The 27,469-nt window shown below is 38.9% G+C and overlaps 2 protein-coding genes across 7 annotated transcripts in view; one reads left to right on the top strand and one right to left on the bottom strand.

Moving 5' to 3' along the window:
- LNP1 (leukemia NUP98 fusion partner 1) overlaps nucleotides 1-6,149 on the bottom strand; it is a 37,676-nt gene extending 31,527 nt beyond the window's left edge. The window contains exons 1-2 of one of the 4 annotated variants that reach the window (XM_060297976.2): nucleotides 5,204-6,149; nucleotides 436-539 (exon numbers count right to left, since the gene is read on the bottom strand). The gene's annotated coding sequence lies outside the window, so the exon portion shown is untranslated. Of the gene's footprint in view, nucleotides 1-435; nucleotides 3,005-5,203 lie in introns of those variants that run through there. The other 3 variants (XM_060297975.2, XM_030861100.3, XM_060297974.1) reach the window with 3 other exon arrangements.
- TOMM70 (translocase of outer mitochondrial membrane 70) overlaps nucleotides 6,022-27,469 on the top strand; it is a 46,836-nt gene continuing 25,388 nt past the window's right edge. For all 3 annotated transcript variants that reach the window (XR_009563691.2, XR_009563692.2, XM_030861027.3), the window contains exons 1-4: nucleotides 6,022-6,547; nucleotides 20,128-20,301; nucleotides 23,845-23,971; nucleotides 25,596-25,705. Coding sequence is in view for 1 of the 3 variants with exons in the window: in XM_030861027.3 (XP_030716887.1) it covers nucleotides 6,221-6,547; nucleotides 20,128-20,301; nucleotides 23,845-23,971; nucleotides 25,596-25,705 (738 nt within the window). In the remaining 2 variants the exon portion in view is untranslated. The remainder of the gene's footprint in view (nucleotides 6,548-20,127; nucleotides 20,302-23,844; nucleotides 23,972-25,595; nucleotides 25,706-27,469) is intronic.

The following is a 27,469-nucleotide window of genomic DNA, read 5'->3' as shown; positions in this document are numbered from 1 at the left end:
GTAGAAGACACAAGATAAATCAGACATAGATCCTGACCTGGGATGCTTATAGTCCAGTCGATGAGGTAGGACAAATGTAATTCTATAAAACAAGTAGAAAAGTGATATGCTTTAGAAAGTTCCAGAAAAAGTATTTTAGGTTTTTAAAGGAAAGCCTGCATATAGCAGACACTCAATATTGTTTTAAGGTGCAATCTACCTATTCAATCTTGAATGCCACTTTTTCCTTCTTTGATACCCTTTAATATAGTTTACTTTAAAAAATCTTTATTGAGTGCCTACTATATTGTGTGCCTGCTATACACTGAATATTTTTGATGAGGTCATGAGGGTAGGACCCTGGTCCACTGGGATTAGTGCCCTTATAAGAGGAGACCCTAAAGAGCTTGCAGCTCTCTCTCTCCCTCTGGTGAGGAAAAAAAAAAAGAAAATCACCTGAGGACACAGTGAGAAGGCAGCCGTCTGCAAGCCAGGAATAGAGCCCTCACCAGAAAGCTAACTGTCCAGAACCTTGATCTTGGACTTCCCACCTTACAGAACTGTAAGAAATAAATTTCTGTTAGTTAAGCCAACCAGTCTATGGTGTTTGATTATAGTAGTCCTAGTAGACTAACACAAGTTTTGGTACAGGGAATGAGGCCCCCAGCCCCCACAAATTGATGTCCTTCTCACCCCAGATTCATGTACAACACAATTCAGTCAAGTTTTTTGACACTTTATTACGAGGATTTCTTTCCTCCAATTTCCAATAACCTTTCCCTCATTTCCATCTGAGTTGTCACTGGAATGGCCTTTATCATCCATATTTCTACCAACATTCTGTTCATGACTATTCATGTATTTCTGTAAGGTGGAAGCTTTGTCTCCTGCTTGCCTCTTTTCTTTCTGAGCCCTCACCAGAATCATCTTTAATGTCCTTATACCTATCAACAGTTTCTTCACAGCAATCTCGGCTTTTTCTAGCATGGGCTTCAAAATTCTTCCAGCCTCTACCCATCACACAATTCCAAAGCCACATTCACATTTTTTGGTATTTGTTACAGCAGTACTCTATTCCTAGTACCAAAATGTATTGGTATTACTTAGGGTTCTCCAGAAAAACAGAACCAGAAATTTATATAGAAATTTATAAAAGGAACAGACTCATGCAATTATAGAGGCTGAGAAGTCCCACGATCTGCAGTCTACAACCAGAGACCCAAGAGACCTGATGGTGTAAATACCAGTGTGAAAGCTGGCAAGCTCAAGACCCGAAAAGAGCCAATGCTTCCGTTCAAGTCCAAAGGCAGGGAAAGATCAATGTCCCAGCTCAAAGTAGTCAGACAGTTGAAGTTCCCTCTTACACAAGGAAGGGTCAATCTTTTTGTTCTATTCAGGTCTTCAACTGATTATGGCCACTCACTTTAGGGAAGGCAATCTGCTTCACTCAGTAGGATTGATTCGAATGTTAATCTCATCAGAAAAACATACAAACAAAAAAACAAAACAAAAACAACAACCAACCCTCACAGACACACCCAGAATAATGTTTGACCAAATACCTGGGTTCCTCGTGGCCAAGTTGACACATAAAATCAACCATTACACTGAATACCTTCTAGGCTCTGGGAGTACAAAGTGAACAAAGTTTCTATCCTCATGGAGCTTATGTCCTATTGTGGGGTCACATAAATAAATAATTTCAAACACTGATAACTGCTAAGAATGTGGACCAAGGAAAAAGACAAAGTGTAAGAAAGGATGTGGGGGTAGGCAGAGACATTTATAGGAAGTAGAGTGAGTCTAAAAGTCTTTGAGCTCAAAAATGAAATTGGAGGGACTCTGGTGGCACAGTGGATAAGACTCTGCATTCCCAATGAAAGGCCTGGGTTTGATCCCTGGTCCGCAAACTAGATCCCACATGCATGCCTCAACTAAGAGTTCGCATGCCACAACTAAGGAGCCCGCCTGCCGCAACTAAGACCTGGCGTAACCAAATAAAGAAAGAAAGAAAAAAAATGAAATTGGAGTTATGCTTTGGGAAGAATAATCTAGTATCAAGGTGCAAAGTGACACATAGAAGAGAGGCACTACAGGTGGGGAAGCTAATACAGCATTCAGGAAAGATGAATGAAATGGAAAAAAGAGAGAAAAGAAGGGAAGAAACTATTTATTGAGCACCTACTATGTGTCAGACATGCTTTTAAGTGTTTTCACATATTTGAACTGGGACGTGGCAGGGGGCATGAAAAGGAAGAAAAATATTAAAAAGATATTACAAAGAATCATCAAGACTTCACAGCTGATTTTGTGTTTATGTATGTGTATATTGGTACATTTACTTGTACTTGGGTAGATAGAGTTGGAAAAAAGAAAGGTTCAAAAAGGTCTAAGGTTTCAAGTATGGGTAACCAGCAAGGTAATAGTGGTATTATGAGACGAAAGGATTATACAAAGGAAGAGAATGAGGAGGGAGGACAATGTGTTATATATTTTTTAAATGAGGCATCCAGGCAAAGCTGCTCAATAAACAGTAGGAAATTACAGGGCTACAGGTGAAAAGATAAGTCATACCAGGAGATGTGAAGATAGAGATTATCTGCAGAGATATGGTACCTGAAACAATGAGATGTACTTTGGTTACAAATGAAGAGAATGAAGAGAAAGAAGAGGATATATTTTTATGGATTCTCCTACTTGAGGAAGATCTAGAGGTGCACTGTCCAATATGGTAGCCATTAGCCACATGAAGGGACTTAAATCAATTTAAATTAAAATGAAAAATTTAATTAGTCATACTAGCTATATTTCAAGTGTCTACCATATTGAATATCAGAGTTATAAAACATTTCCAACATCACAGAAAGTTCTATTGGACAGTATGTACCTAGAGATTCATCAGAGGAGAAGAAAGGGGAGAATTTAGTGTCCTGAAAGCCAGTCAAGTACAGAATGACCCATGGTATTAAGTGCTCCAATAAAAGCATATGAAAGCTAAAAACAAACAATAACTTGTGACTCTTAAAGCAGTTTCAGACTAGTAAAAAAGTTAGAAACTAGATTATAAGAGATTTTGGATGAAATTGGTGATAAATAGGTAGAGGTAACAAGTATAAACAATTCTTTCAAGTAACTTTTCAGTGAAGAAAAAGAGAAAGAATGTAAACCTAAGGAAGAACTGAAAGAGAATCAAGCTGTGTATGTATGTGCCTAAGATAAGCATGTTTGTGGACTCACTGGAAGGCTTGGCTACCAATCAACCAACCAGCTATCCACTAACTCTACCAATCAAAAAAGGCTTTGATGTAGCGATAACAATTGAGGGGATAGAATCATACAATTTTAAAGCTACGAGAAGCTTTAGGAATCATCTAATCTACTGGTCACATTATATAGAAAGCAGGTGCCCATTCACACCCATAGCTTAGTAGTAATAAAAGCTAGAATAAGAACTCAGGTGTTCTGCATCCTAGGCCATTAGATGTTCAGCCTCATTCAAATGCCTCCTGAGACACAGACCAGAAAAGTGAAGAAAGCTTATTCTATTGACTTCCATTAATCTAGCAAGAAAATATCTATGTTCACATATATAAAACTTCAACTTAAAAAAAAAGAGACAATTTTTTTACTTCTCGCCTTTAAAATTTAGAAAAACAGAACTAAGCCTTGAGTGTCTACTGTTTTGTAACAAACATTACACTAAAAAGACCTTAAATATCATCTAATTAAATCTTTAATATAACCTGTTTTCAGTATTCACAGCTTAGAAATTTATGCATCAGGTCAGTGAGGTCACAGAGGTAGTGACACTTTTACTCAGTTCTATACTATAATCAATTAGAAAATGGTGGAGAAAATGGGAGAAAAAAGATCAATAGACTAGGGAATGGAAATTAGATGTTTAACAAAGTATAAAAGTAACAAGGACAAATTCATATACATGCCAATCTTAAAAAGAAAACCAAAGAAAACCAACCCTTTAGATAAATAATTGCTAATTAAACAAAATGTTTCAAGGAACTCTAACATTGCCTTTGGAGGGAACTGGGTGGCTGGGGAACAGGGTTTTAAGGAGACTTTTCACAGTAACTTTTGAATTTTAACAATAACAATCTATTACCTTTTCCAATAAATAAAGTTTCTTTAAAAACTTTATATGTTTCAGTTCCTACCGGTAGTTTGTAATTACTAGCATTCTACAATTCCCTGAGGCTGCAGAAAAATTGAAATTTTTAGAAAGAAAAATCCTAACTCTGTTCTGAAAAGGCAAGGGAAAAATTACATTAAGAACAGCAGATTTGCCTTTGGGGGTTGGGAATCAGGAAGGGAGAGAAGTCATTGCCTGCAACAATCACTATTTGATCAAACCAATTCTACTGCTATTATTTTTAGCTCATCTTTTTAGCCTGTTGCTAAGGAACCCTACAGCCCGAAAGCAATTTACTCATAGGAACCCACATGAAGCAAGAGAAAAGCAATGACGCTGAAGCTTTCTAATTAAGCCATTAAGTCTATTTTAGTGCCGTTTAATAAATTATTTCTTCTCGATTTTTATGCACCGCTATAGTGATGTTGAAAATCCTGTTGTACCCAAAAGCAAAATCATTATTTGTAAATTTTCAATATGAGGGTCTGCAAATCAGTATATCTGAAATGGGGAGCCATAGTTCTGGATTCTGATTTTCTATTAATACTTGTCTTTTATTCTTGAAAATACTAAACAATTTCTTGTTTAGTATTTTCTACCAAGAATTCTAAGGGCTTCCCTGGTGGCGCAGTGGTTGAGAGTCCGCCTGCCAATGCAGGGGACACGGGTTCGTGCTCCGGTCCGGGAAGATACCACGTGCCGCGGAGCGGCTGGGCCCGTGAGCCATGGCCGCTGAGCCTGCGCATCCGGAGCCTGTGCTCCGCAGCGGGAGAGGCCACAACAGTGAGAGGCCCGCGTACCGCAAAAAAAAAAAAAAAAAAAAGAATTCTAAAGAATTTCTTGCAAGGGAAATTTTTGTATTTTAAGAGGTCTGGTGCAGAACATGAGGAAAGGATTTGACAAAGCTATTAGATACATAAAAGCTATGAATTGACATTTCTACTTGAGATGTGGCAAGAGGGCTGAGACATCTAGTGCAAAACGGCATGACAGTGTGAGGAACAGAGCACTGGCGAGGCCGCGGATGCTCCAGGGAGCGAGGTGTCAAGCGGAATCCGGTATGACACAAATACGTACAAGAAAGGTGGGAACTCTAGGTCTTCGCATTTCTACCCACTCAGTTCGAGAACCTCATAACAACACACAGGCGTCATCGCTTTCGTAATTGGCGCAGACGGTGAGTCGCAGGGACGCCGTTCAAGCCGTTTCAACTGGAGCCAACCTGTATCTGCCCGTTTCCACCGAGTCTGATTTGTGCCACCTTTTGTTGCCCCCAATAACCTCAAATTCGTCCAAACTAAAATCTGGCCATGGTAGAGCTAAGAAGATCGGTGATACAGCGAGCTATCTTCAGCTTTTGGCTCTTTCCTCCCATATTTTTAAAAGTCCTTCCAATCCGTTGGTTTCCGAGGACACGGGTACAGACAACGGAGCTAACACCGCCGGGCTCTAAGTAGCGTCAACGTGGCAGTAACGAGAAAACCAGGGGTCCAAATTCCACCAATAAACGAGGCAGCTCGGCCTACGCCCCGCCCACTACTCCTGCCAGCCAATAATCTTCAGAACTCTTCTGCTACTCCCGCCCATTCTTAGCGCAGTTACAGAGCCTCTTCCTCTGCTCCCCCGAGCACCAAAAACCCGCAGTATGTGCGCCCCTCTTCCGCTTCGCTATACCAGAGAGCCCTCTGCCCTTCTTTATTGAAGGCGTAGGGTACGGCATCGGCTACCACCCGAGGCCCAAGATCCCAGAAGCTACTCTCACAAACAGCAGCAGAACGAAAGGAAACAAAAAGGGCTGCCTGGGACTTTCACCACACGCCCAGTTTACCTTGACCCGGAAGTGATTCACCACTCCTCCTCCCTTCCCACTCCTCCCTCCCTGGTTGAGAAGGGAAAGACGACGGCCAGGTCTGGCCCGGCATGCCTTGGGCTTCCGGTGACCTCTGGCCTTTTTCTGTCGTCCGCTCTTGCTGCCTAGCGTGCTTGTTCGCTCAGTGCTTTCCGTCCTTCCCTCCCTCCCGTTTTTCTTCGCACGCTGCCTGGTGACTGTGGCGCCCGTGAACAGCAAGGAGGCGGTGGCGGAGGACCCTCGTCATGGCCGCCTCTAAGCCTGTGGAGGCGGCGGTGGTCGCAGCGGCTATTCCCGGCTCCGGGAGTGGGGTGGGCGGCGGCAGTGCGACTGCGGGCCCAGGCACCGGGGGCCTGCCGCGATGGCAGCTGGCGCTGGCGGTCGGGGCGCCCCTGCTGCTGGGCGCGGGTGCCATGTACCTGTGGAGCCGGCAGCGGCGGCGCCGGGAGACCGGGGGCCGAGGCGACGCCAGCGGCCTGAAGCGCTACAGTGAACGGAAGACCCCGGAGGGCAGGGCCAGTCCGGCCCCGGGCAGCGGACACCCCGAGGGCCCCGGTACTCACCTGGAAATGGTGAGAAGCAGCCCCGAGCCCTGGAGGTAGAACCCGGCAGGTGCAGCCTTTCCTTGACGAGTTGTGCTCGTCAGGGGGCTTCCCATCAGACGGAAGCTGCCAACAGGCAGCGCGTGGGTTTAGGGAAACTCAGTTCTGGCTGCCTTTATAGGGAATAGAGTAGCCCGAGGGCACAGGTTAGCAACATTCGTTGAGAGCTTCCTTTTGGTTTCAGAAAAATATTTACTTTTCTTCTCAGTGACACAGCATTTATCCTTAGCGTTGTGGGTACGGGGACATTTGCAAATGTGATGATTGTATTTAACTAACTAATGAAGGAAGCCAAATTCCCTTAACTATCGGTACGTTGTGATGTGAATTGCCTTGGTCATGTCTAAGGCCTAGGACTTAATTAGTAATAATCTTTTAATAACAAGCGAATCCCCTTTTTTGAAGTATTTTAGGGTTGGGGATAGGTAAATACAGTGACTGTTGGTTGACAAGAGTAAAATGGTGTTCAGTGGCATTTATTTCATCTGTGGGCATGAGTTCTTAAACTTTTGGGGTAGAAGCATCTTAAATTCATTTTTAAATTTTACCTGGAAATTTACATGACCAAGCCTGACATACGGTTAAGCCAAGCGTCGGAGTGTCTGGTGAATTAACTGCTTTGTATGGCTTTGTTGAACTATTAAATCCTTCTGGTATCTGACAGCTGTGGGGGGAATTGGCCTGGCTGCATTTAACAATACTGGGGTGAGATGACGTGAGGTGGAGGATTTTATCTGAGTCTGAGATTGTACAATGGCGGTTACGGAGTAAATCAGAGTTCACAGTAACCTTTGGTCAGAAAACTCCCAATTATATACATTTGCAAGTTATTTCCACATTATATTATTCAGACTGAAGACATGTTTTTACTAAGATAGTCAAATTAATTTTAAAGGAAGTTCTGATGTGGAAGCAAACTACCTTAGTTTAGTGCATCCTATATCTCTGGCGTTGTGCTAGGCCCTGAGAGAGCCAAATAGTCTTTCTAATGGGAGAGTAAGATACTGCTTTAAAAAGAAAATGCATGCAGTACAGGTATGCTGGAAGAACCCATGGATTGTGAGAACCAGGAGAAGTGTGCTTTATATTGGGCTCTCCAACATGGTTACCTTGAGAAAGTCATTTTATCTCTTCGATGTTAGTGTCATCCCTGTAGAATAAGAGAATTAAAATATTGGATCTCTTATATTTCTTCCAGCCCTAAAAATTGGTGATTCTGAGTGCTATTAATGAGAGTGGTAATCAAGGTGATTCTTTGAATTAGTCATCATTTGTCTTGTTGTTTTCATATTTATGAAATTCTCTGGTCATTTCCTATTTCATTTGCTTATTTTAATCACAGAAGAATAGTAGGTGAATGAAAAATACATAAAAGTTCTCTGTTCTATAATAATCACCAAAAATAAAGATAATTTCTATAAAAGAAACAAGGTTTTGATATTTCATTGCAGTTTCAAATACTACCCCACCTCACCTGTTTGGTATTTGATAGAATTCAGCAAACTGTCTTTCAGATTTTAGATTTCCTTAAATCCCATTTTCAGCTTTTCAGCATTGTCTAGGTCAACACTGATAATATTTAAATTTCATGGTGTATTGTAGTTTTATCAGAACATTTTTTTAAATTAACCTGACTGCCACTAGAAATTAGACTTTAACATTGAATTCTTTGTAACTTGAACTGCTTTAAAATGATTCCTTTTGACCCAAAATAAAGCTGAGCAGAACACTTGCATATACTGTTCTTGTGGAATTTGTGGGGTGGTACCTGTAGTCTTGCTTTGGGTTACTAGATGATCCTTTAGTAAAGCAACAGTAAGAATGTCTTTGCCATTTTTTTAATGGAAATTTGTATTTTAGCTGATGGTGACCAATAAATACTGAAAGACTTTTTTGTCTAGTTCTAGTTCTAGTTCTAGTTCTCAGTCTAGTTCTCAGAGTTATTATTAGACTACCTAAATATAACTGACCACAAATTGTAATTTATTATTATCTGTGGTTGGAGAAATTGCTTTATATTTGAATAGCACCTTTAAATTGTCAACTTCAGTGGGTTTTGTAAACAAGAAAGCATTTGTTTGAACTGATGGAAAAACTGGCAGAATCCTAATGCTCTGACTGTTCTTTCTCCACCTGAGCAATAGCTATAATTTTTAAGGCAATGAAGGAATGGACAAATATTGTCAGTTCAGGGTTCAATATCAGTGAATAAAGTGGAAAATCAGTGGTTATTGTCTGTTGGCTTATGTTTGCCTTAATGTAAAAATGAACTTATAAAATAACTGGGCTTCTGTCTATTGGGTTTGAGATATTCACATGCAAGCAGGCTATATCAAATTATTTTTTTTTCTAGGATAGCATATACTTGTAAAGCAAAAGCAAAAATTCGTATTTTTGTTTAATTAATGGGGATTTTAGGATTTAACCAGAGAGGCATCTAATCACAGTTGATAGTGTGTGAGATAGAGGTAAAGTATTAAATCATATTCTACTTCGGGCCATTATAAAATCTACCATGATGTGCCATTTTGCTTTAGTAATTTATTTTGAAAACTTGAGAATTACAGATTTTTCAAAGTTGGCAAGGTTCTTTGCCAGTCATCTAATCCACAGGACTTCTCAGTCTTTGGACCAGAGTTATCACAGGGGAGCATCATGCCCACATATACACCAAGCATGGTATCTGGTTGCACAAATGTCTTAGGTATTTCTTTTTTCAAGCAACCTGTGATTTTTTTTATTCTAATACATTTATTTATTTTTGGCTGCATTGGTTCTTAGTTGCTGCGCATGGGCTCTCAGTTGCAGCAAGCGGGGGCCACTCTTCGTTGCGGTGTGCGGGCTTCTCACTGCGGTGGCTTCTCTTGTTGCGGAGCACAGGTTCTAGGCACCTGGGCTTCAGTAGTTGTGGCACACAGGCTCAGTAGCTGTGGCTCATGGGCTCTAGAGTGCAAGCGCAGTAGTTGTGGCACATGGGCTTAATTGCTCCACGACATGTGGGATCTTCCCAGACTAGGGCTCAAACCCATGTCCCCTGAATTGGCAGGCAGATTCTTAACCACTGCACCACCAGGGAAGTTCCTGTGATTTTTTTTCTAATGTGCATGTATTTATTATTGACTTTATAGTAGTGTTTTATCCAATTGTTTTTAATTTGATGATTTTAAAAAGCAGTTATTCTAGTGTTCAAGTTTTTTCGATGTTACACAAGAGTTATCCCAACAGGAAATGTTTAGGAACCACTAAGTCAGTCCTTTAGAATAGGAAGGGAGAGATGTACCTAAACATTTTAATAAAGGGGTCAAAAACTGAGTAACCTGCTGTTATCAGTCATGGTTGAAATGAAATAGTTCTTCCCCCTCAATGATCTGTTTCTAATTTTTTTTTTTTTAAATCAGGGTCACTAGTGACATTCTTATATAATTAAGTCTAGAGAACACCTTTCAGTCTTTATCTTACTTGATGCTTTGCAATATTTCACATTGTCTTCTCTTAATTTCATAATTTTTCCTTTGGCTTCTGAGGCACTATGTTGTCCTGATTTTCTTTGCTTTTTTTAAAACTTCCTGATACCTCTCTTTGCTGATTCCTCTCAGTCTCCTTTCCAGGCTCTTTTCTCTGCCTCTTTTGGTGACCTTCATTGTTCTGTCATAGGCATTCTTATATTCCATACCTTCACTGGATGCTTGCTTGCCCTCCAGAAGCTTCACTTAACACTTAAATACTGATGGCCCCCTAATTTCTTGTTTATAGCCCAGACCTCTCAAAAGGCCCAGATTTAAAGGAAATCTTCACCTCATTACCTTACAAGTGTTTCACACCAGACTTCTGTTTCTCCTGAGACTATTCCTTATCATTTAATGTGTGTCATTTAACTAGTTTCCCAAGCCAGAAACTTGGATATCATCCCTAACTTTCTATTCTTTCCATGTTCTCCACATCCAATCTAGAAACATGTCGAGAAAATTCTACTTCTTTTTTTTTTTTTTTTGCAGTAGGTGGGCCTGTCACTGTTGTGGCCTCTCCTGTTGCGGAGCACGGGCTCCAGACGTGCAGGCTCAGCGGCCATGGCTCACGGGCCCAGCTGCTCCATGGCATGTGGGATCCTCCCGGACCGGGGCATGAACCCGTGTCCCCTGCATCGGCAGGCGGACTCCCAACCACTGCACCACCAGGGAAGCCCAGAAAATTCTACTTCTTAAATATCTGACTACTCCTCCATTCCCACTGCTATTTCTTGAGTGAATAACTGATACTCTCATTAGTGTCTTCCTCCAATCCATTTTGTCAGTGCTAGAGTAAATCCTAACAGTCCCATGCTTAGAACTGTTAAGTGGTCTGTTCACTGCTCACCGAGGTAAAGTTCAAATTCATCATGATTTAAGACCCTCTGTCATCTTGATCCTGCTTACCTCTTGTCTTCATCTCTTGCCACTTGTTTCTTGCCTTTGGATGTTCTGTAACAATGCCCAATACCCCTACCTTCTCATCCTTCAAGTCACAACATGTAGGTAATTTCACCTTTTCTGAAACACTTCTACCTAAGCATACCGTTATGTGATTACATAACACTGAATTTTTCTCTTCCACAGCACTTACCACATGGTACTAGAGTCATTTATTCATGTCTTTCCTACTAAACTCTTGACTCTGTGAAGGCTGGGACTGGCTCTATCTTTCTCACCGTTTTTCAGAAACTGGCACATAGCAGGTGTTGAGTGAATTAACTGATGAAGCTTCATCATTTGACATTTTTAAAAAATTCCCACAAACTGAATACTTTTTCAAAATTTCCAGCTTTTCACTTGTATTCTACCAGTTTATCCTAGAAATTGGTTTAATAGTCGTAAACCTCATTTAGGCATTCTTTTTATAAATCATGTGATTTTTGTATGAACTACAACCATAATCCTTCAGAAGCAGCATTCTTTTTTTTAATATAAATTTATTTTATTTATTTTTGGCTGCGTTGGGTCTTCGTTGTGGTGCACGGGCTTCTCATTGCGGTGGCTTCTCTTGTTGCAGAGCACGGGCTCTAGGCATGCAAGCTTCAGTAGTTGCAGTGTGCGGGCTCAGTAGTTGTGGCTCTCGGACTCTAGAGCACAGGCTCAACAGTTGTGGTTCAAGGGCTTAGTTGCTCTGCGGCATGTGAGATCTTCCCGGACCAGGGCTTGAACCAGTGTCCCCTGCATTGGCAGGCGGATTCTAAACCACTGCGCCACCTGGGAAGCCCTGGAAGCAGCATTGTTACAAGTAGATTCTTCTTAGGTAAAGAGTTCTCTGTGTTACAATTTAGTAGGTGGGGTGGTTGTAGATTTTTAAATTTCAGGACATAATATGGGAAAGGACTTTTAATATCTTAGGTATCTTTTATCCTAGATTTGATTCTTATAAAAGTAACAATTGGTCAATTAAATACTGAAAGATTGTTTCTCATGAGGTAAGTGTTCCAGAGTTGATTGCTACTTCTGTAAAGTTGGGATCCAAATTTTAAAATATTCCTTTGGAATTTGGTAAGTTTAAGGGAATAAAACCATTTAAGAGAAACATGGAACCACCTCATGTATATTTTAACTGGATGTAAATGTGTAATTATGGTGATAAGTAATATAGTAGTTCCCTCTTACCCGGTCTCAGCTTTCTGTAGTTTCGGTTATCCACAGTAAACGGTGGTCTGAAAATATTAAATGGAAAATTCTAGAAATAAACAACTCATAAATTTTAAATTGTGCACCACTCTGAGTAGCAATACACAGTCCCACTGCATCCTACCCTGGATGTGAATCATCCCTTTGTCCAGCATATCCTGCCCATTAGTCACTTTGTAGCTATGAGATTGACTCTTGTACTAGTAACCCTTATTTTACTTAATACCCAAAGCACAAGAGTAGTGATGCTGGCAATTCAGATACGCTAGAGAGAAGCCGTTAAACTGCTTCTTTTCAGTGAAAAGGTGAATGTGCTTGACTTAAAGGGAAAGGAAAAATAATCATATGGTGAGGTTGCTAAGATCTATGGTGAGAATAAATCTGTTTCTGAACTGTGAAGAAGGAAAGAAATCTGTGCTAGTTTTGCTGTCACACTCAAACTGCAAAAGTTACAGCCACAGTGTGTGTTTAGTTAAGATGGAAAAGGCATTAAATTTGTACAATAATTTGAGAAAGAGACCACATTCACATAATTTTATTATAGTATATTGTTATAATTGTTCGATTTTATTATTAGTTATTGTTATGAATCTCTTATAGTGCCTAATGTATAAATTAAACTTTATCCTTGGTACTTATATATAGGAAAAAATGTATATATAGGTTTCAGTACTATTCACAATTTCAGGCATTCACTGGAGGTCTTCGAATGTATCCCCTATAGATAAAGGGGAGATTACTGTACCTATTTTATTTCCTTACACATGGATTAATGTACCTGATTCTAGCTCATTTCCTTTTAGTGACTATATGTGTGTGATCATCAGAGTAATATTTTATAAATACTCGCTAAGAATTTACATTGATTCCTTATTACCAAATTCATGTCATTGAAAGCCGTCTGTAACATAGTCATATTACCATCGCAGGACTTGTTTTAGAGCTCCCTTTCTGGTCTCCTGAATTTCTTCTGTGTCTGTGTGTTGAATAACCCTTTTGGCGTTGTTTTTCCTCCTTGGAGTATTTTCCTGACTGTCGTTTGTTAGTCATTTTCGTTCCAGAGCAGATTGTTCTAAGTAACCTTCACTGAAGTAGCCTTGACTGATGATTCAAACCCTGATTGTTTTCTTACTTTGTATTCTAATAAATTTATGGGGATTGTATCAATACTTTGTTGCTTTGGTGTTTAAATGTAACTTGTTTTCCATAGTAGATTTGCTTCTGCAGGAGGTGGAGGGCAGGTTCCTATGTTTTGTCTCTTTGACAAGTTTCAGCAGTGTTTGTAGTAGAGAAAGAAGACATAGTATTTACTATGTTTCTCATTGTTTCCTTTTAGATTTATTACTTATTTGTTCCTAATCCTTATGTTTTACCCACATAGTTTGTATGTAAGTATGTGTATATATGCTACTCTTTGAACTAAAAATTTTCTAGTTATTAGCTACACAAGTTTCTAGTCACCTAATGTACATTTTCTTAATGTGAATTGGGGTTTCAGTGTTTGATCAGCAGTAGTTCTTTTGAGAGGCTGCCAGTTCACTTGTTTGTATCCTGCACTGTCTCTAGAGTTCCTTCAGGATAAAGACTATCCTGATGATCGTTGTACAGTGGAGTCACATCAAATGTGCTTTTAACTAAAATGAAATCAGTTACACTTGCTTGGCAAAAAGAAAAAGACCTAATTATGCTGATGATTCTCTTTGTCCTTTTGCTCTGGGGTCAATAGTGAGCAAGATATAATACCTGAACTGTTTCCTTTGTTTCAGTTCCAGAATGTGAGTCTGGATGTGATTCTGATGATATTCATTTTTCATAAAGTGTGGATGACAATCCATGCAGTATAGAAGTAAAGTTTAGGCAATGTGGAGTCAGATTGCTTGTTTGAGTCTTGCCTTGGGCAAGCTTCTTGATCTCTCTGGGCTTCAGTTGCTTTATGTGTAAAATGGGGATAATAATAGCACCTAACTTGCATTTACAGTGTGTTACTCTTCTGAAGAATTTTCAAGAGTAATTTTGACAATTGATTTTTGCTTCATGCATTAATGTCAGGATTCTATACAAGTTTCAGCTCCACATATTTTTTGAATTCGCTTAGCAGAATCACATGGAGTCATGGAGTTGACTCTGCTGGACAGTTATTCATTATGAAGAGATGAAACTTATTCAAATCCTGGATGGAAAAAAAGCTAAGTTATCTAATAGATTGTTTTAAATAATACTTTGATCGTGTGACATACTAGGCAGAAGTGAATGTCTTTTCTTTTTTAAAATTTGTCTGTATTCTTACCAGTATTCACAAAGTTTCAATTTATGCCTGTGGAAATTGAGTACATAGTACCTGATCTTTTCAGTACCTAATCTTTTCAAACTGTTTTCTTTGAGGAAGAGATTAGTACTTTCTGAATCCACCAAAGTTACATGTGGGAAGCTGGAGTGGCAGGAGTGGAGTAACGGGAGTTTGGAGGCTTATGTATAGGCAATAGCAGTGGGAAGTTACTGGAAAGTTTTAAGCAGGAAATGATATGGTCCAGCTTACTTAAGAAGATCTTTCAGATCAATCAGAAACTAATTTGTTGTAAGAAAAGTAAGAGAAAGATGCATTTTCACAAAATTTTAATGTAAAATATTGTGGAATGTTCGGAACCTTAAAAAGGTACCAAAACCAAGAGTGATTTCCAGTAACATAATGTCTTGATAGTCTTTTAAATCTCCTTAGTAGCTTTTAGATATGAAAATAGACCACATGAAAAGATAATAGCATTTCAGGGTGTTCCCATTACATTCTAGAGCTGTATGTCTTCATTTCTCATTTATGAAATATGCTTTCAAAATTGTCTTTGGGCTTATTTTCCAACTTCAACCTTTAATTCCAAAAGTTCTTATTATAACTTGAGAAGGTAGACTGAGTGGGGGAGAAAGTGACTGAAAAGCAGTGCAAAGGATTCCTGAGAGTTGGAAATAAAATCCCTTATATTGGGCTTCCCTGGTGGCGCAGTAGTTGAGAGTCCGCCTGGCGATGCAGGGGACACGGGTTCATGCCCCAGTCCGGGAAGATCCCACATGCCACGGAGCGGCTAGGCCCGTGATCCATGGCCGCTGAGCCTGGGTGTCTGGAGCCTGTGCTCCGCAACAGGAGAGGCCGCAACAGTGAGAGGCCTGTGTACCGCAAAAAAAAAAAAATCCCTTATATTATAAAGAATTGGTAGTTATATATTTTCTAATTTAAACTTTTTCCTCCAGTGCATTTATTTTGATTTCTACCTGGTATTGGCCTCAAAGCTTGTGAAAATAATGTCTAATTCCTGACACAGCAGAATGCTGGTGTTGATTGATAAGCTGGCATTGTGCTAAGTAGCTTTTTGTCCTAAATTTTACCGGTGGGCCAAAATAATCAGTTTTTCTGTACTGTCGCTGTTGTAATGCCATTCTTTCTCTGCATTTTTGTTAATGAAGGGAAGCAGTTGGACAGAAAGTAATGTGGTGGTGGGGGCGGGGTGCAATGAGCAGAAGGTGATAGGGAGGTTAACTGAGATATTGTTCTCCCCAAACATGGTTTGGTAGCGCTCTGCAGTGACAGTGGGAGAAAATTTGCCATTTGGTGATTTGCCTATGTAATTTGATCCTTTTTCACTCAATGTCATAGCATCTTTTTTTTTTTTCCCAGTACAGTAAGGAAAGGAAATTAAGCAGGTTCTGATTTAGGCCTTAGGTGATAATGAATTTATAATAATTTTTTAAATTTTATTTATTTTATTTATTTATTTTTGGCTGCGTTGGGTCTTCGTTGCTGCACACGGGCTTTCTCTAGTTGCAGCAAGCGGGGTCTATTCTTTGCTGCGGTGCATGGGCTTCTCATTGCAGTGGCTTCTCTTGTTACAGAGCATGGGCTCTAGGTGTGTGGGCTCAGTAGTTGTGGCACACGGGCTCAATAGTTGTGGCTCGCGGGCTCTAGAGCACAGGCTCAGTAGTTGTGGCGCATGGGCTTAGGTGCTCCACGGCGTGTGAGATCTTCCCGGACCAGGGCTCGAACCCGTGTCTCCTACATTGGCAGGTGGATTCTTAACCACTGTGCCACCAGGGAAGCCCCTAGGAATTTATAATACTTTTTAAAGGGAATCTATTGTAAAACGACTGAATGGAGGGAAATGGGTAATTGAAAGATTCTCTTGGTTGGTTTTAGGTTGATTTAGACCTTGCTGAATAAAAATTGAAAGTATCCATCTTTCTAAGGAGAGGAAGCCTTGTATACCTATCCAGTTTTCTCTCTGTTCTTTTAACTTGTCTGCCTTTACCATGACTGCTTCTCCTTGTAGTCTGTGTGACATCCTGTAGCCTTAAACTTCCAGTAGACAGGAAAGAGTTCATTGCCTGTTTGTGTTAATGAAACAAGGTCATTACTCTGTCCAAAGAACGTTCTTTTTATTTAATCTGAAAATCTTTAGTAAAAATACTAAATAGATTTTCAATATGTTTGTAGCCGAACATACTTCTCACAGGCATTTGATACATTATTTTCTCTATCAGCAGTCCCTAGCTTATTAGATTGTGTATTAGCTATGTTCTCAATGACTTAGAAACATTGTAAACTTTTTACAAGAAATTGAAACAATGTTTTTCTTGTTTTTGTATTTAACATCAAAAGTAATTGTTTCACTATTTTGAAGTTTTATTAGGCATACAAAGGTTTGTGGTAATGATGTTTTCTTGGCAGATTGTATCTTTTATCAATAAAATTGCCCACAGAAGTGCTCCATCTGAGGCATGTGAATGGTATTTTGTCTCATACTGCCTTTTTGTCTGATACTTCCTTCTTCTTTGCAAGTATTTGCATTCTGTAACGTTTTTACATACTTTTTTACATTCTGTAACTTTTACATTCTTTTTTGACCTGTCATTTTGTTTTAGGTCATGCCTTATAGGTAGCATGTGGTTATTTTTTATTTTAAATAATTTGGGCTTCCCTGGTGGCTCAGTGGTTGAGAATCCGCCTGCCAATGTAGGGGACATGGGTTCAAGCCCTGGTCCGGGAAGATCCCATATGCCGCGGAGCAACTAAGCCCGCGAGCCACAACTCCTGAGCCCGCGTGCCTAGAGCCCATGCTCTGCAACAAGAGAAGCCACTGCAGTGAGAGGCCCACGCACGGCAGCGAAGAGTAGCCCCTGCTCGCCGCAACCAGAGAAAAGCCTGCGTGCAGCAACAAAGACCCAATGCAGCCAAAAAAAATAAATAGGTAGGTAGGTAGATAGATAGTTTATTTATAATAGGGAGATTTAACCTATTCACATTTATTGTTATTATTGACATGTTTAATGATTCCTGCCATATGTACTCCGCTTTTTTGTTTCTTCCTTTACCCTCTCCTTCCTGCTTTTTGTTTTATTAATCATCTCCACTGCTTTGGGGTTTATTTTTAGTGGTAAGGAAGTTGTACACCTCTGTTTCTGTTCTGGTGTTCAACCTTAAATGCTAATTTAGCTAGGTATAAGATTTTAAGTTGAAGATAATATTTCTTCAGGACTTTAAAGTTGTTGCTTCATTGTTTTTAAATACCTAACGTTGGTGACAGTATGACCCCAGTTTGGTTCTTTTTTTCTTTGTAGGTAATCTGGGTTTTTTCCACCTAAAAACTTTAAGGATTTTTACTGTGAAATTTCACCATGATATGTCTAAAAATGTGTGTCTTTGTTTTTCAACTCCAGAAATTTTTCTAATATTTTCTTAAAACACTCCTTTTTATGCCTTTCCTTCTAAAATTCAGATAGATATTGGAACTTCAGTATTTATACTCCATATCATCTAACTTTTCCTCCAAATTTCTCACCTCCCTGTCCTCTGTTCTTGTTGCATTCTGGCAGATTTCCTTGGCTCTGCCTTCTTCTTGTTAATTTGCTCCTCTGTTATGCCCATTCTAATATACAATCCATCCATTGAGTTTATTGTAATAATCCTTTTTAATTTTCAAGATGTCTAATTGGTGCTCTTTAGAAGCAGCCTTTTTAAAAATGTCTGTGATAACCTCTCATTCCTCTCATGTTAAATTTTCTGTTTGCTTTGTTTATCCCGCTTTCTCAAATACTAGTTTTTTATTTGAATCAGGTACCTCTCTTTTATGATATTAATTTTCCTTTATGTTAGCAATTCTTGACAGTATGGTGTCTTGGAAGATAGGCAAAGTATGCTTGTCACTTGTCTCTTGGGTGGAGGGGATCCTCACTCCTTCTGAATGATACAGCCCTACTCCAGTCTGACTTCTCTTTCTCTTAGTGGAGTGGGAGGACTGATGAGGTTGCTTCAAGTGCAGTTTTCCAGCAACTAGAATCCACAACTACATAAGAGAGTCCTAGCTGTCTTCTAGTATGAATGTTTTGTGCTGAGGATTTTTACTGTCAAAGTTTTTGGAAGGTGATTAGGCTATTTACAAGTGGAAGATTTCATATTTATCTGTTACTCTGTGTTGTAGTTGGCTCCTTTCATCCTCCCACATCTTATTTTAAAATGAGCATGTTTCTTCTTGACACTAGCTAGCTTAAACTAGCTGTTTTATATTCTGAACTTAAAGTTTCCTACACATCCTTCTTTGCACACTATAAAAAAAACAAAAAACAAGAAAAACAAAAAATTATAGCTACATTCAGACTAAAGGAGAAGGGAAACAAAAGGTAAATGGGGGGGAAAGGTAGCAAAGAAGAATGAAGCAAGAGGAAGGGAGAAAAAAGCAGATACAGAAGGTTGCTATCCCATCGTCTCTTTGTGACTGAGATGCCCTGGGCCCCAAGCAACATAGCCTTCCCTGTAAGTTAGTTGTGGAGGTAGCTACTTCTGCTTTTGCTTTGTCAATGCTTACCTGTTGGAGATAACACGGGTTCTTTCGTAATCACATATTTGTTAAAATTGATGTTGAAAAACAATAAAGTTTGGGGTGAAGATGTGCCATGAAGCTCTTGGACCTAGTAGCTGGAACCTAGATAACTGGATTTGTCTACAAAGATGTTTCCCAAACATTGACTGAAGCTTTTGCAACTGTCCTCAGTGGGTATTAACTACTAAATCATGAAGTATGTGAGATGGCTCCTCTAGGAAGCAGATTCTGAGACAAAGATAGGAGTCCCCCAAATGTATTTGATTAGCAAACAATAGATTTGGGATAACAATTGTAATGAAGATGGCAAAGTGTTTCTAGTATCTCTTCTACGCTGTTGACAAACAGCCTAATAGAAAAACAGCAATACGTGTGAATAAGTGGTTTTCAGAATGAAAAAGTCCAGTGGCCAATAAACAAACATGAACAGATTTTCAAATTCACTGATAGTGAGGAAAATGTGAATTACAATAATATGTGAACTAGAATTATGTTACACTGGGGTTTTTCAGCCTAGGCACTGTTGACATTTTGGATCAAGGTGGTGGTGTGCAGGTGTTGTCCTGTGCATTGTAGAATGTTAGCAGCATTCCTGGTTTCTACCTACTAGATACCAGTCGTGCCTCCTCCTGACCCCTAGCTGTGATAATCAGAATGTCTCCAGACATTGTGAAAGGTACCCTAGAGGGAAAATCATCCCTGATTGAGAACCACTGTTTTATACTCATTAGACTGGCAAAAATTAAACACAGCTATCATATCTCTTGCTGGCAGGAATGGCAGAAAAGTGGTACTTTCAAGCACTACAGCCTTTTCTTGGGAGAAGTCTGAGTGTTTTTCAAGTTAAAAATATATAAACCTTTTGGCTAAGCAATCCTGTTACTAAGACTCTATCCCATGACGATATTTATATGAGTGACTTGCATTGTGAACAGCCATTCTGCCCTCCCATGTTTTCTTCAGTGTTGTCATTTAATCACTGTGATCCAAATCTATTACCGAGTATTGATAACTTTTTCATGATTGTTTCCTCATATTTCAGAACTCTCTTGATAGAGCCCAAGCAGCCAAGAACAAAGGCAACAAATATTTTAAAGCAGGAAAATATGAACAGGCTATTCAGTGCTATACTGAGGCCATCAGTTTGTGCCCTACAGAGAAGAATGTTGACCTTTCCACGTTTTATCAAAACAGAGCTGCTGCCTTTGAGCAGTTGGTATGTATCCTAGGTTGGTTTTTCTGTTCGTTTTGTTTCTCTTTATTTGCATAATGTTTCAGTTAATGCCACTCAAATCTAATAAACTTTAGAAGTTGTTTTGAAATTACAGGATTTTTGTTTGGTTTTTATATCCTTTAATTACATAGATTTTTAAGAACAAATTTTAGCTCTTCATGAGAGGCTGCGCGCCGTACCACTGCCTCGAGGCGCGGGGTCTCGTGGGCCCCGCTCCCGCCCTCCGCTCGCCTGGCCCGGACCGGAAGCGGCGTCGCACGGCCTGGGCCTGGCGCGGGGGGCGGGCACCGGGGCCCGGTCGGACATGGGCAAGAAGCACAAGAAGCACAAGTCGGACAAACAGCTCTACGAGGAGTATGTAGAGAAGCCCTTGAAGCTGGTCCTCAAAGTGGGAGGGAACGAAGTCACCGAGCTCTCCACGGGCAGCTCCGGGCATGACTCCAGCCTCTTAGAAGACAAAAACGATCGTTACAAACACAAGGACCGAAAGCGGAAAAAGAGAAAGAAAAGAGAGAAGCAGGTTCCAGGGGAGGAAAAGGGGAGAAAATGGCGACGAATAAAGGAAGATAAAAAGAAGCGAGATCGGGACGGCATGGACAATGAGGCAGAAAAAGACCTCCAGCGTCTGACCCCAGTAGGATCAGACTTGCCTCCTGAGAAGCCTCTTGCAAGCTCTTTAGCCAAACAAGAAGTAGAACAGACACCCCTTCAAGAAGCTTTGAATCAACTGATGAGACGACTGCAGAGGAAAGACCCAAGTGCTTTCTTTTCATTTCCTGTGACTGATTTTATTGCTTCCAGCTACTCCATGATCATTAAACACCCAATGGATTTTAGTACCATGAAAGAAAAGATCAAGAACAATGATTACCAGTCCATAGAAGAACTAAAGGATAACTTCAAACTAATGTGTACTAATGCTATGATTTACAACAAACCAGAGACCATTTATTATAAAGCTGCAAAGAAGCTATTGCACTCAGGGATGAAAATTCTTAGCCAGGAGAGAATTCAGAGCCTGAAGCAGAGCATAGACTTCATGGCAGACTTGCAAAAAAGTCGAAAGCAGAAAGATAGACACCTTGCAGAGTGGGGAGGACAGCGGCTGCTGGCCAAGAGAGAGGGAAGACTCTGGAGACACTGAGGCACAAGGCTTCAAGAGTCCCAATAAGGAAAATAAAAAGTAAAGAATCTTTGGGATATTAAGGTTAAGCTGTCTTTTTCACACCAGTATCGGGAGAAAATACTGATTGGGGGCCTGCCTTGGGTCCATGGTTGGTTGGGTTTTGTCCTGAAAGTCCATTTTGATGATTTGATACCCCTCTTCTCATGCAAAGCATTATATGGAATTGTCCAAACACAGTTCAGAAAATAGTTCTGAATGTCTATTCTGTATGAAAGTAGTTTTAAAACCAGTAAATTACCTTTAGGGACTCATAAAAAAATAAATAAATAAAAGAACAAATTTTAGTTTTGCTCATCACACACACAATCCAAAGTTGTATATATCAGATTTTATGAAATTAGATAATACAGAAAGTTAAAGTTTCTGGTGACCCCATCCTCCTCAACAGTTTGAGTTTATTTCTTCAACTTTTGTCCGCATATATGTAATAGTAGCATATGTGGGGGGAAAAAGACCAAAAGATGAATTCCTGTTACATTGTTTGCAACATATTTTTTCAGTTGCCACTGTATCTTGTACAGCTTCTCATAGCACACACAGATCTGTTTCATTCTTTTTAAAGGCTATATGTAGTAGCTGTTACATGGTTGTAACATCTCCCTGTTGATGAACATTTGAATCACTTCCTATTTTCCCTATTGCATTCAGTGTTGCAGTAAATATTTTTGTAAGTATTTTTTTGCATACTTTTGGGGGACTAAAATTCTAGAAATGGAAATAAGATCGTATCAATACCTATTATAGTAATATATGAACATGTTTGTTTTCCAGTATCTCACTGACTATGTGTATTATCAGTCTTAATAATATTTGCCACTCTGGTAGGAGAAAAATTCTCTCTCATTGTTTTAGTTTGCAATTTTTGAGATGTTGGTGAAGTGGACAATCTTTTTCTATGTTTATTCAGTATTTATATTCTCTGCATTTTTTGTTCAACGAAATTTTATTGACTGTTTCGTATATGAAAGGTGTAGTAGGAGCTGGGTCTATAAAAGCAAACAATTATGCATAGAACTCAAGGATCGCAAAACAACTTAAATGACATTTTGATAAATGCTTTGATTCTATAATAGACGAATGAGTGGGGTTGGTGTGTAAAACAGTGCAGAATAGAGTGTTACAAATGGAGGAACAGTGTATGTAATTGCTCTGAGGTAGGCAGGAGTTTGCCATGATTAAAGAAGTATGTATAAAGGATCCTGGGGTATAGAGAGATGAAACTGGAAAGGTAGCAGAGGCCAGATCAGGCAAAGCCTTGCAATGGTAAGAAGGTTGGATTTGATTCTGAGTGTAACGGGAAATATTTAAGGGTTTTAAATAGGGCAGGAACATCGTCTAAAATTGTTCTCACTGTTCTGTCAAGAATATATTGGAGGGAGGCAAGAGTGGAGGCAGGGAGACTAAGGAAGGATGTTGCTGTAGTTGCCTAAGTGGGACATGAAGGAAAGCTGAAGACCAACAGAATTTGCTGTTGTATTGGATGTGAAGCGTGAGAAGCAGGAGTTTTAATAATGGTGGATTGAGGAGGGAGTGAGTCAGCTGACAGTTGAATTGAGAAATGTCTCTATTTTAGGAGTGTGGTTTGGGTTAAAGAGATAAAGTTTGGAGTCATCTAATTTTAGATGTTATATACTACGAGGACAATAGATGTGATCACCTAAGAGAGAGAAGGGATGAGTCCTTGAGCATTCCAGCATGTAAAAATCAGATAGAAGGGGAGAAGTCAGCTACAGAAATTGGGAAGGAGCAGCCGGTGAGGTAAATGGAAATCAAGTAGAGTGGCGACTCCTTGGAGGTTTGGCAATAAACAGGAGCTAAGAAATGGGGTAATAACTGCAGGGAATTACAGAATCAAAGGAGTGTTTTTAAAAGGTGGAAAATACTAAAGCAAGTGTTTTTATGCTAATAGGAATGATTCAGTAGAGAAGCAGATAGGTGCAGAGGCAGGATAGCTAACAGTGAAGTCCTTGAAGTGGAGAGAATGTGGATCCATACCACAAGTGGAAGGTTGGCCTTTGGTGAAGAGGGGTGTTTCCTCAGTTTTAACAGGAGGGAAGGAGGAGATGATATCCCATAGATGCAGGTAGGTTGTAGATTTGGTGGTAGAAAGATGGCTTAAATATGTCTTTTACCTATTTTTAAAAATTAGGTTGCTAATCTTTATTACAATTATTTATATGAGCTGTTATAATGTATTGTGGATATTAACTCTTTGTATGAATTGGGAATATTTTTTCTGTTGTGGGATTCTTAATACTTGGCCTACTGAGTTTAGAAAACTGATTTCTGTCAAACAGTGCTTCCTTTAGTGTGACTTTTTTTTAATACTTTCATTACAGCAAAAATGGGAAGAGGTGGCACAAGATTGTACAAAGGCTGTTGAACTTAATCCCAAATATGTGAAAGCTCTCTTTAGACGTGCAAAAGCCCACGAGAAGCTAGACAATAAGAAGGAATGTTTAGAAGGTGAGGGTATTTTTGTGTTTATGTATGAAAATTACTAAAGGCTTCATAGTCATTGGTAAATTTATATGAAACTCTGCCTATGAGTAGAGAAATCAATTGTGTTTAAAAGTTTTACTCTTCCCCAATTGAGACTTTGATTTCTAGTTTAAATTGAGATTGCAGATACTTGAGTACTGTCTTGGTTCCCCACTATGGTAAATTAAATGATTTAGAGTTTATATACCACACATTTTAAACTTGGCAATTAATGAGCATCAGTGTAATTTCATGAATAAGAAATCAGAAGAGAGGTTTTAGTGAGCGATAGTGTTTCTAAGATTCTACGTATTTTTCAGTTAATATCCTATATAAATATGAAATAATTTTGAGATGAATCATTAAAGAAAACATTTGTTTTTTGCCCTTGCAATTTTCAGACATTATCTTATACTCAGTTAGAAATTATGTAATTGATACAAAGCAGCAAGTGAATTTGCCATTCTCAGTAAATATTATAAATATTCTTTGGCCTCTAATTGGCCATATCTGTTGCCAAAACTTCAAATTAGGGTATCCGTCACTGGCCTATAAAGTACAGTCTTCTGGGTGATGTAGAGCTAAACCAAAAATGCAATTTCTGCAGTCGAAAAGTACTTTCCACTACATAGATTTGCTTTAAAAGCATCAATAATCAGAAATTTAGCTATAATTTTTTTTTAGATAACATTATTTAAAAGGGAAAAGCTGTTTTATTTATTTATTTTTTAAAATCAGGATTACCAATTGAGAGTGGTTTAGAGAACATTTTAGAAAAACTTGAGGTTTTGTGGTATCATGTACTTTGATGGTGGGTAGAAGGAGTGTTGCTTTGGAAAAGAGACTTCTGAGTTTTGAACCAAACTTTGAAGTTATTAAGCGATAATTGTAGAGAGGAGTTTAAATGGATTTTAGATGGAGAAATGGGATGAGGAATTGACATTGGCACTAGCCAGATTATCAGGGGAACATACAGCAGATTGACTTGTTTGGAGGAGCAAGGATTTGGAATTGTGAGAAATTGAGTTCAAAAAGAGAGAGACAGCCATTGTTCACTACTTTGAATGAAAAGTTGAGAGGTTAAGGAAACATTGATCTTCTAAATTTCAGACCAACTGTGTGTTGAGCTCTAGCATAGCCAGGTTAAAATGGTATTTTGAAGCAGATTTAATTGAGAGCTCTGTGGCAAGATGGCTTTGGAGACGAGGAGTAACCCTGAGGCCTATAAAAAGACCAGACATAAGAGAGCCACATTATGTTGATTTGGCATATACTTAACCGGCCAGAAAAGAATATTCCTGGATTACTTGTTTTATTTGCTATGTACAATGTTGGAGTGATGAGAAACATCACAAATGGTGTAGTATAGTCCCTTTCATTTCACAGGTGAGGAAAGTGAATTCTAGAGAAGTAGAGTGACTTTCTGAGCTTTGAGTTTGGTCGTAAAGTATGTAAAACTAAAGTGTTAAGAATCAGTTTATTGGAAATGATAGCCACATAAAGCTATGCATGTAGTTTGGCTTTCTGTGGTAACATTGAATCCATTTGATGCTGCTAATCATGTTTGTGATAATTTCATACTTACTCTTGTTTTCTGCATCATTTCTAGATGTCACTGCTGTGTGTATATTAGAAGGGTTCCAAAATCAGCAAAGCATGCTGTTAGCTGATAAAGTTCTTAAACTTCTTGGAAAAGAGAAAGCCAAAGAAAAATATAAGGTAAGTTAATCTGAATTGGTTAATAGAGGGAGTATACATTGTGAAGGGTCATTTCTAATTTATACTGCTTAAACTTGGGCATGATGGTTACAACTGAAATTAGATCCAGATTATATTTCTTTTTCCTGTAATCTTGGGCTTTTGTGGTTTACTTTTTTAAAATAAGAATGTAAACTATGTCCAGTATTGCACCTGGAGGATATTGAAAGAATTCATGTATATTAGAAGTTGCCAAACAATGGCCTACAGGCCAAATCCAGCCTGCCACCTGTTTTTATAAATAATGTGCCAATAGTGTTTTATTGGAACTCAGCCACTCACACATTGTTTTAGATGCTTTTAAGCTACAACAGCAGAGTTGAGTGGTTGTGACAGAGACTGTATAGCACATAAAGCCTAAAATATTTACTATCTGGCCTTTTACAGAAAAAAATTGCCAACTTGTACTCTTTAAAGTTTTTAAAGATATGCTGTATAAATTGGCATTGGTTTTACACAGTTAGTAGATGGTTTAATTCAAGAAATATTTATTGAACAGAGGTCCATAATGGGCATTTTAGGAGGGTAGGTACAAAGACATGGTCCTTGCCCTTACAAAGTCCTTAATGAGAGGGACCATTAATAAGTATAAAAGGCATGATATTGGTAAAGTGTCATGGAGGGATATAAGTAGAGGGCTGTGGGAGTACCACAGGTATTACTAAACATCGGTAGAGGTTTTCTGCTAAATTTCATAATATCGAGGCAGTTGTTTCTTTTTTCTTTAATAATAACTTGCTTTTCTCTTAAGTTGATTTAATAATCTGTATTTTTAACTTTACATCTCTGAATATTAGCTGAGTAAAACAGTTAAAACAGGTTTCTTCACTGCAGGACTTTCTTGTGCTAGTATGTGTTGTGAATCTCCAAATACAGCTATACTGGTTCTCAGTCTCTTTAAACTCTGGAACTTATTTCCTTCCCTTCAGCATCTGGTAGAACATGCTGTTTTGAGGAACTAGAACTGGTGCTCCTCAAAATATTTTGCAAAATACCATGTTAGAGTCTCACAAATTGAACTTTGAAGGAACCTTGTTTCCTTGAGTATAATGCTATTGTTGAGTAGTTATACTGGTTGGACTGCAGAGTAGTAAGAAAATATGATAACCTACATTTATATAGGTTCCAGATTAGTTTCCACATATACTTTCTAACCTGTTTGTATTCCACTTTGTAAATTCCACTTTGCAAAATACTTTTCATTTTATTATTTTTATTTTTACAATAACCCTATAAGATAAATAAGGATAGTATTTTTATTGCTATTTTAGAGATGAGAAAACAGAATGACGTGTAAGGTCACATAGCTAATAAGTGGCAGAGCTAGAATTTATATCTTGTTCCTTTGATACTTAAGGCCATTACTTATAAAATATTGTTCTCATTTTAAATTTGTAACTCTGAAAGACACGGAAGTGGTAGCTTCATTTCTAAGCTGAAATAGGAAACTACAAGACATTAATGATTTATTCAACTTCAGTAAGGGCTATTTAAATTTCTATTTAAGCTTTTTCCCTGAAGTGGTAGATGATTGCCACTTATATATTCCAACACAGGGTCTTCAGTGAAATACTTAAGTTAGGTGTATTTATCACTTGGTGGTGACCATTTGATTTAAAATGGTAATTAAGACACACTGGGGCTTCCCTGGTGGCGCAGTGGTTGAGAATCTGTCTGCTAATGCAGGGGACACGGGTTCAAGCCCTGGTCTGGGAAGATCCCACA

This window comes from Globicephala melas, chromosome 4, assembly GCF_963455315.2.
Source record: "Globicephala melas chromosome 4, mGloMel1.2, whole genome shotgun sequence".
Taxonomy (NCBI): domain Eukaryota; kingdom Metazoa; phylum Chordata; class Mammalia; order Artiodactyla; family Delphinidae; genus Globicephala; species Globicephala melas.
The sequence above is the reverse complement of the archived record's forward strand: the minus strand, read 5'-3'. Positions and strand labels throughout refer to the sequence as shown.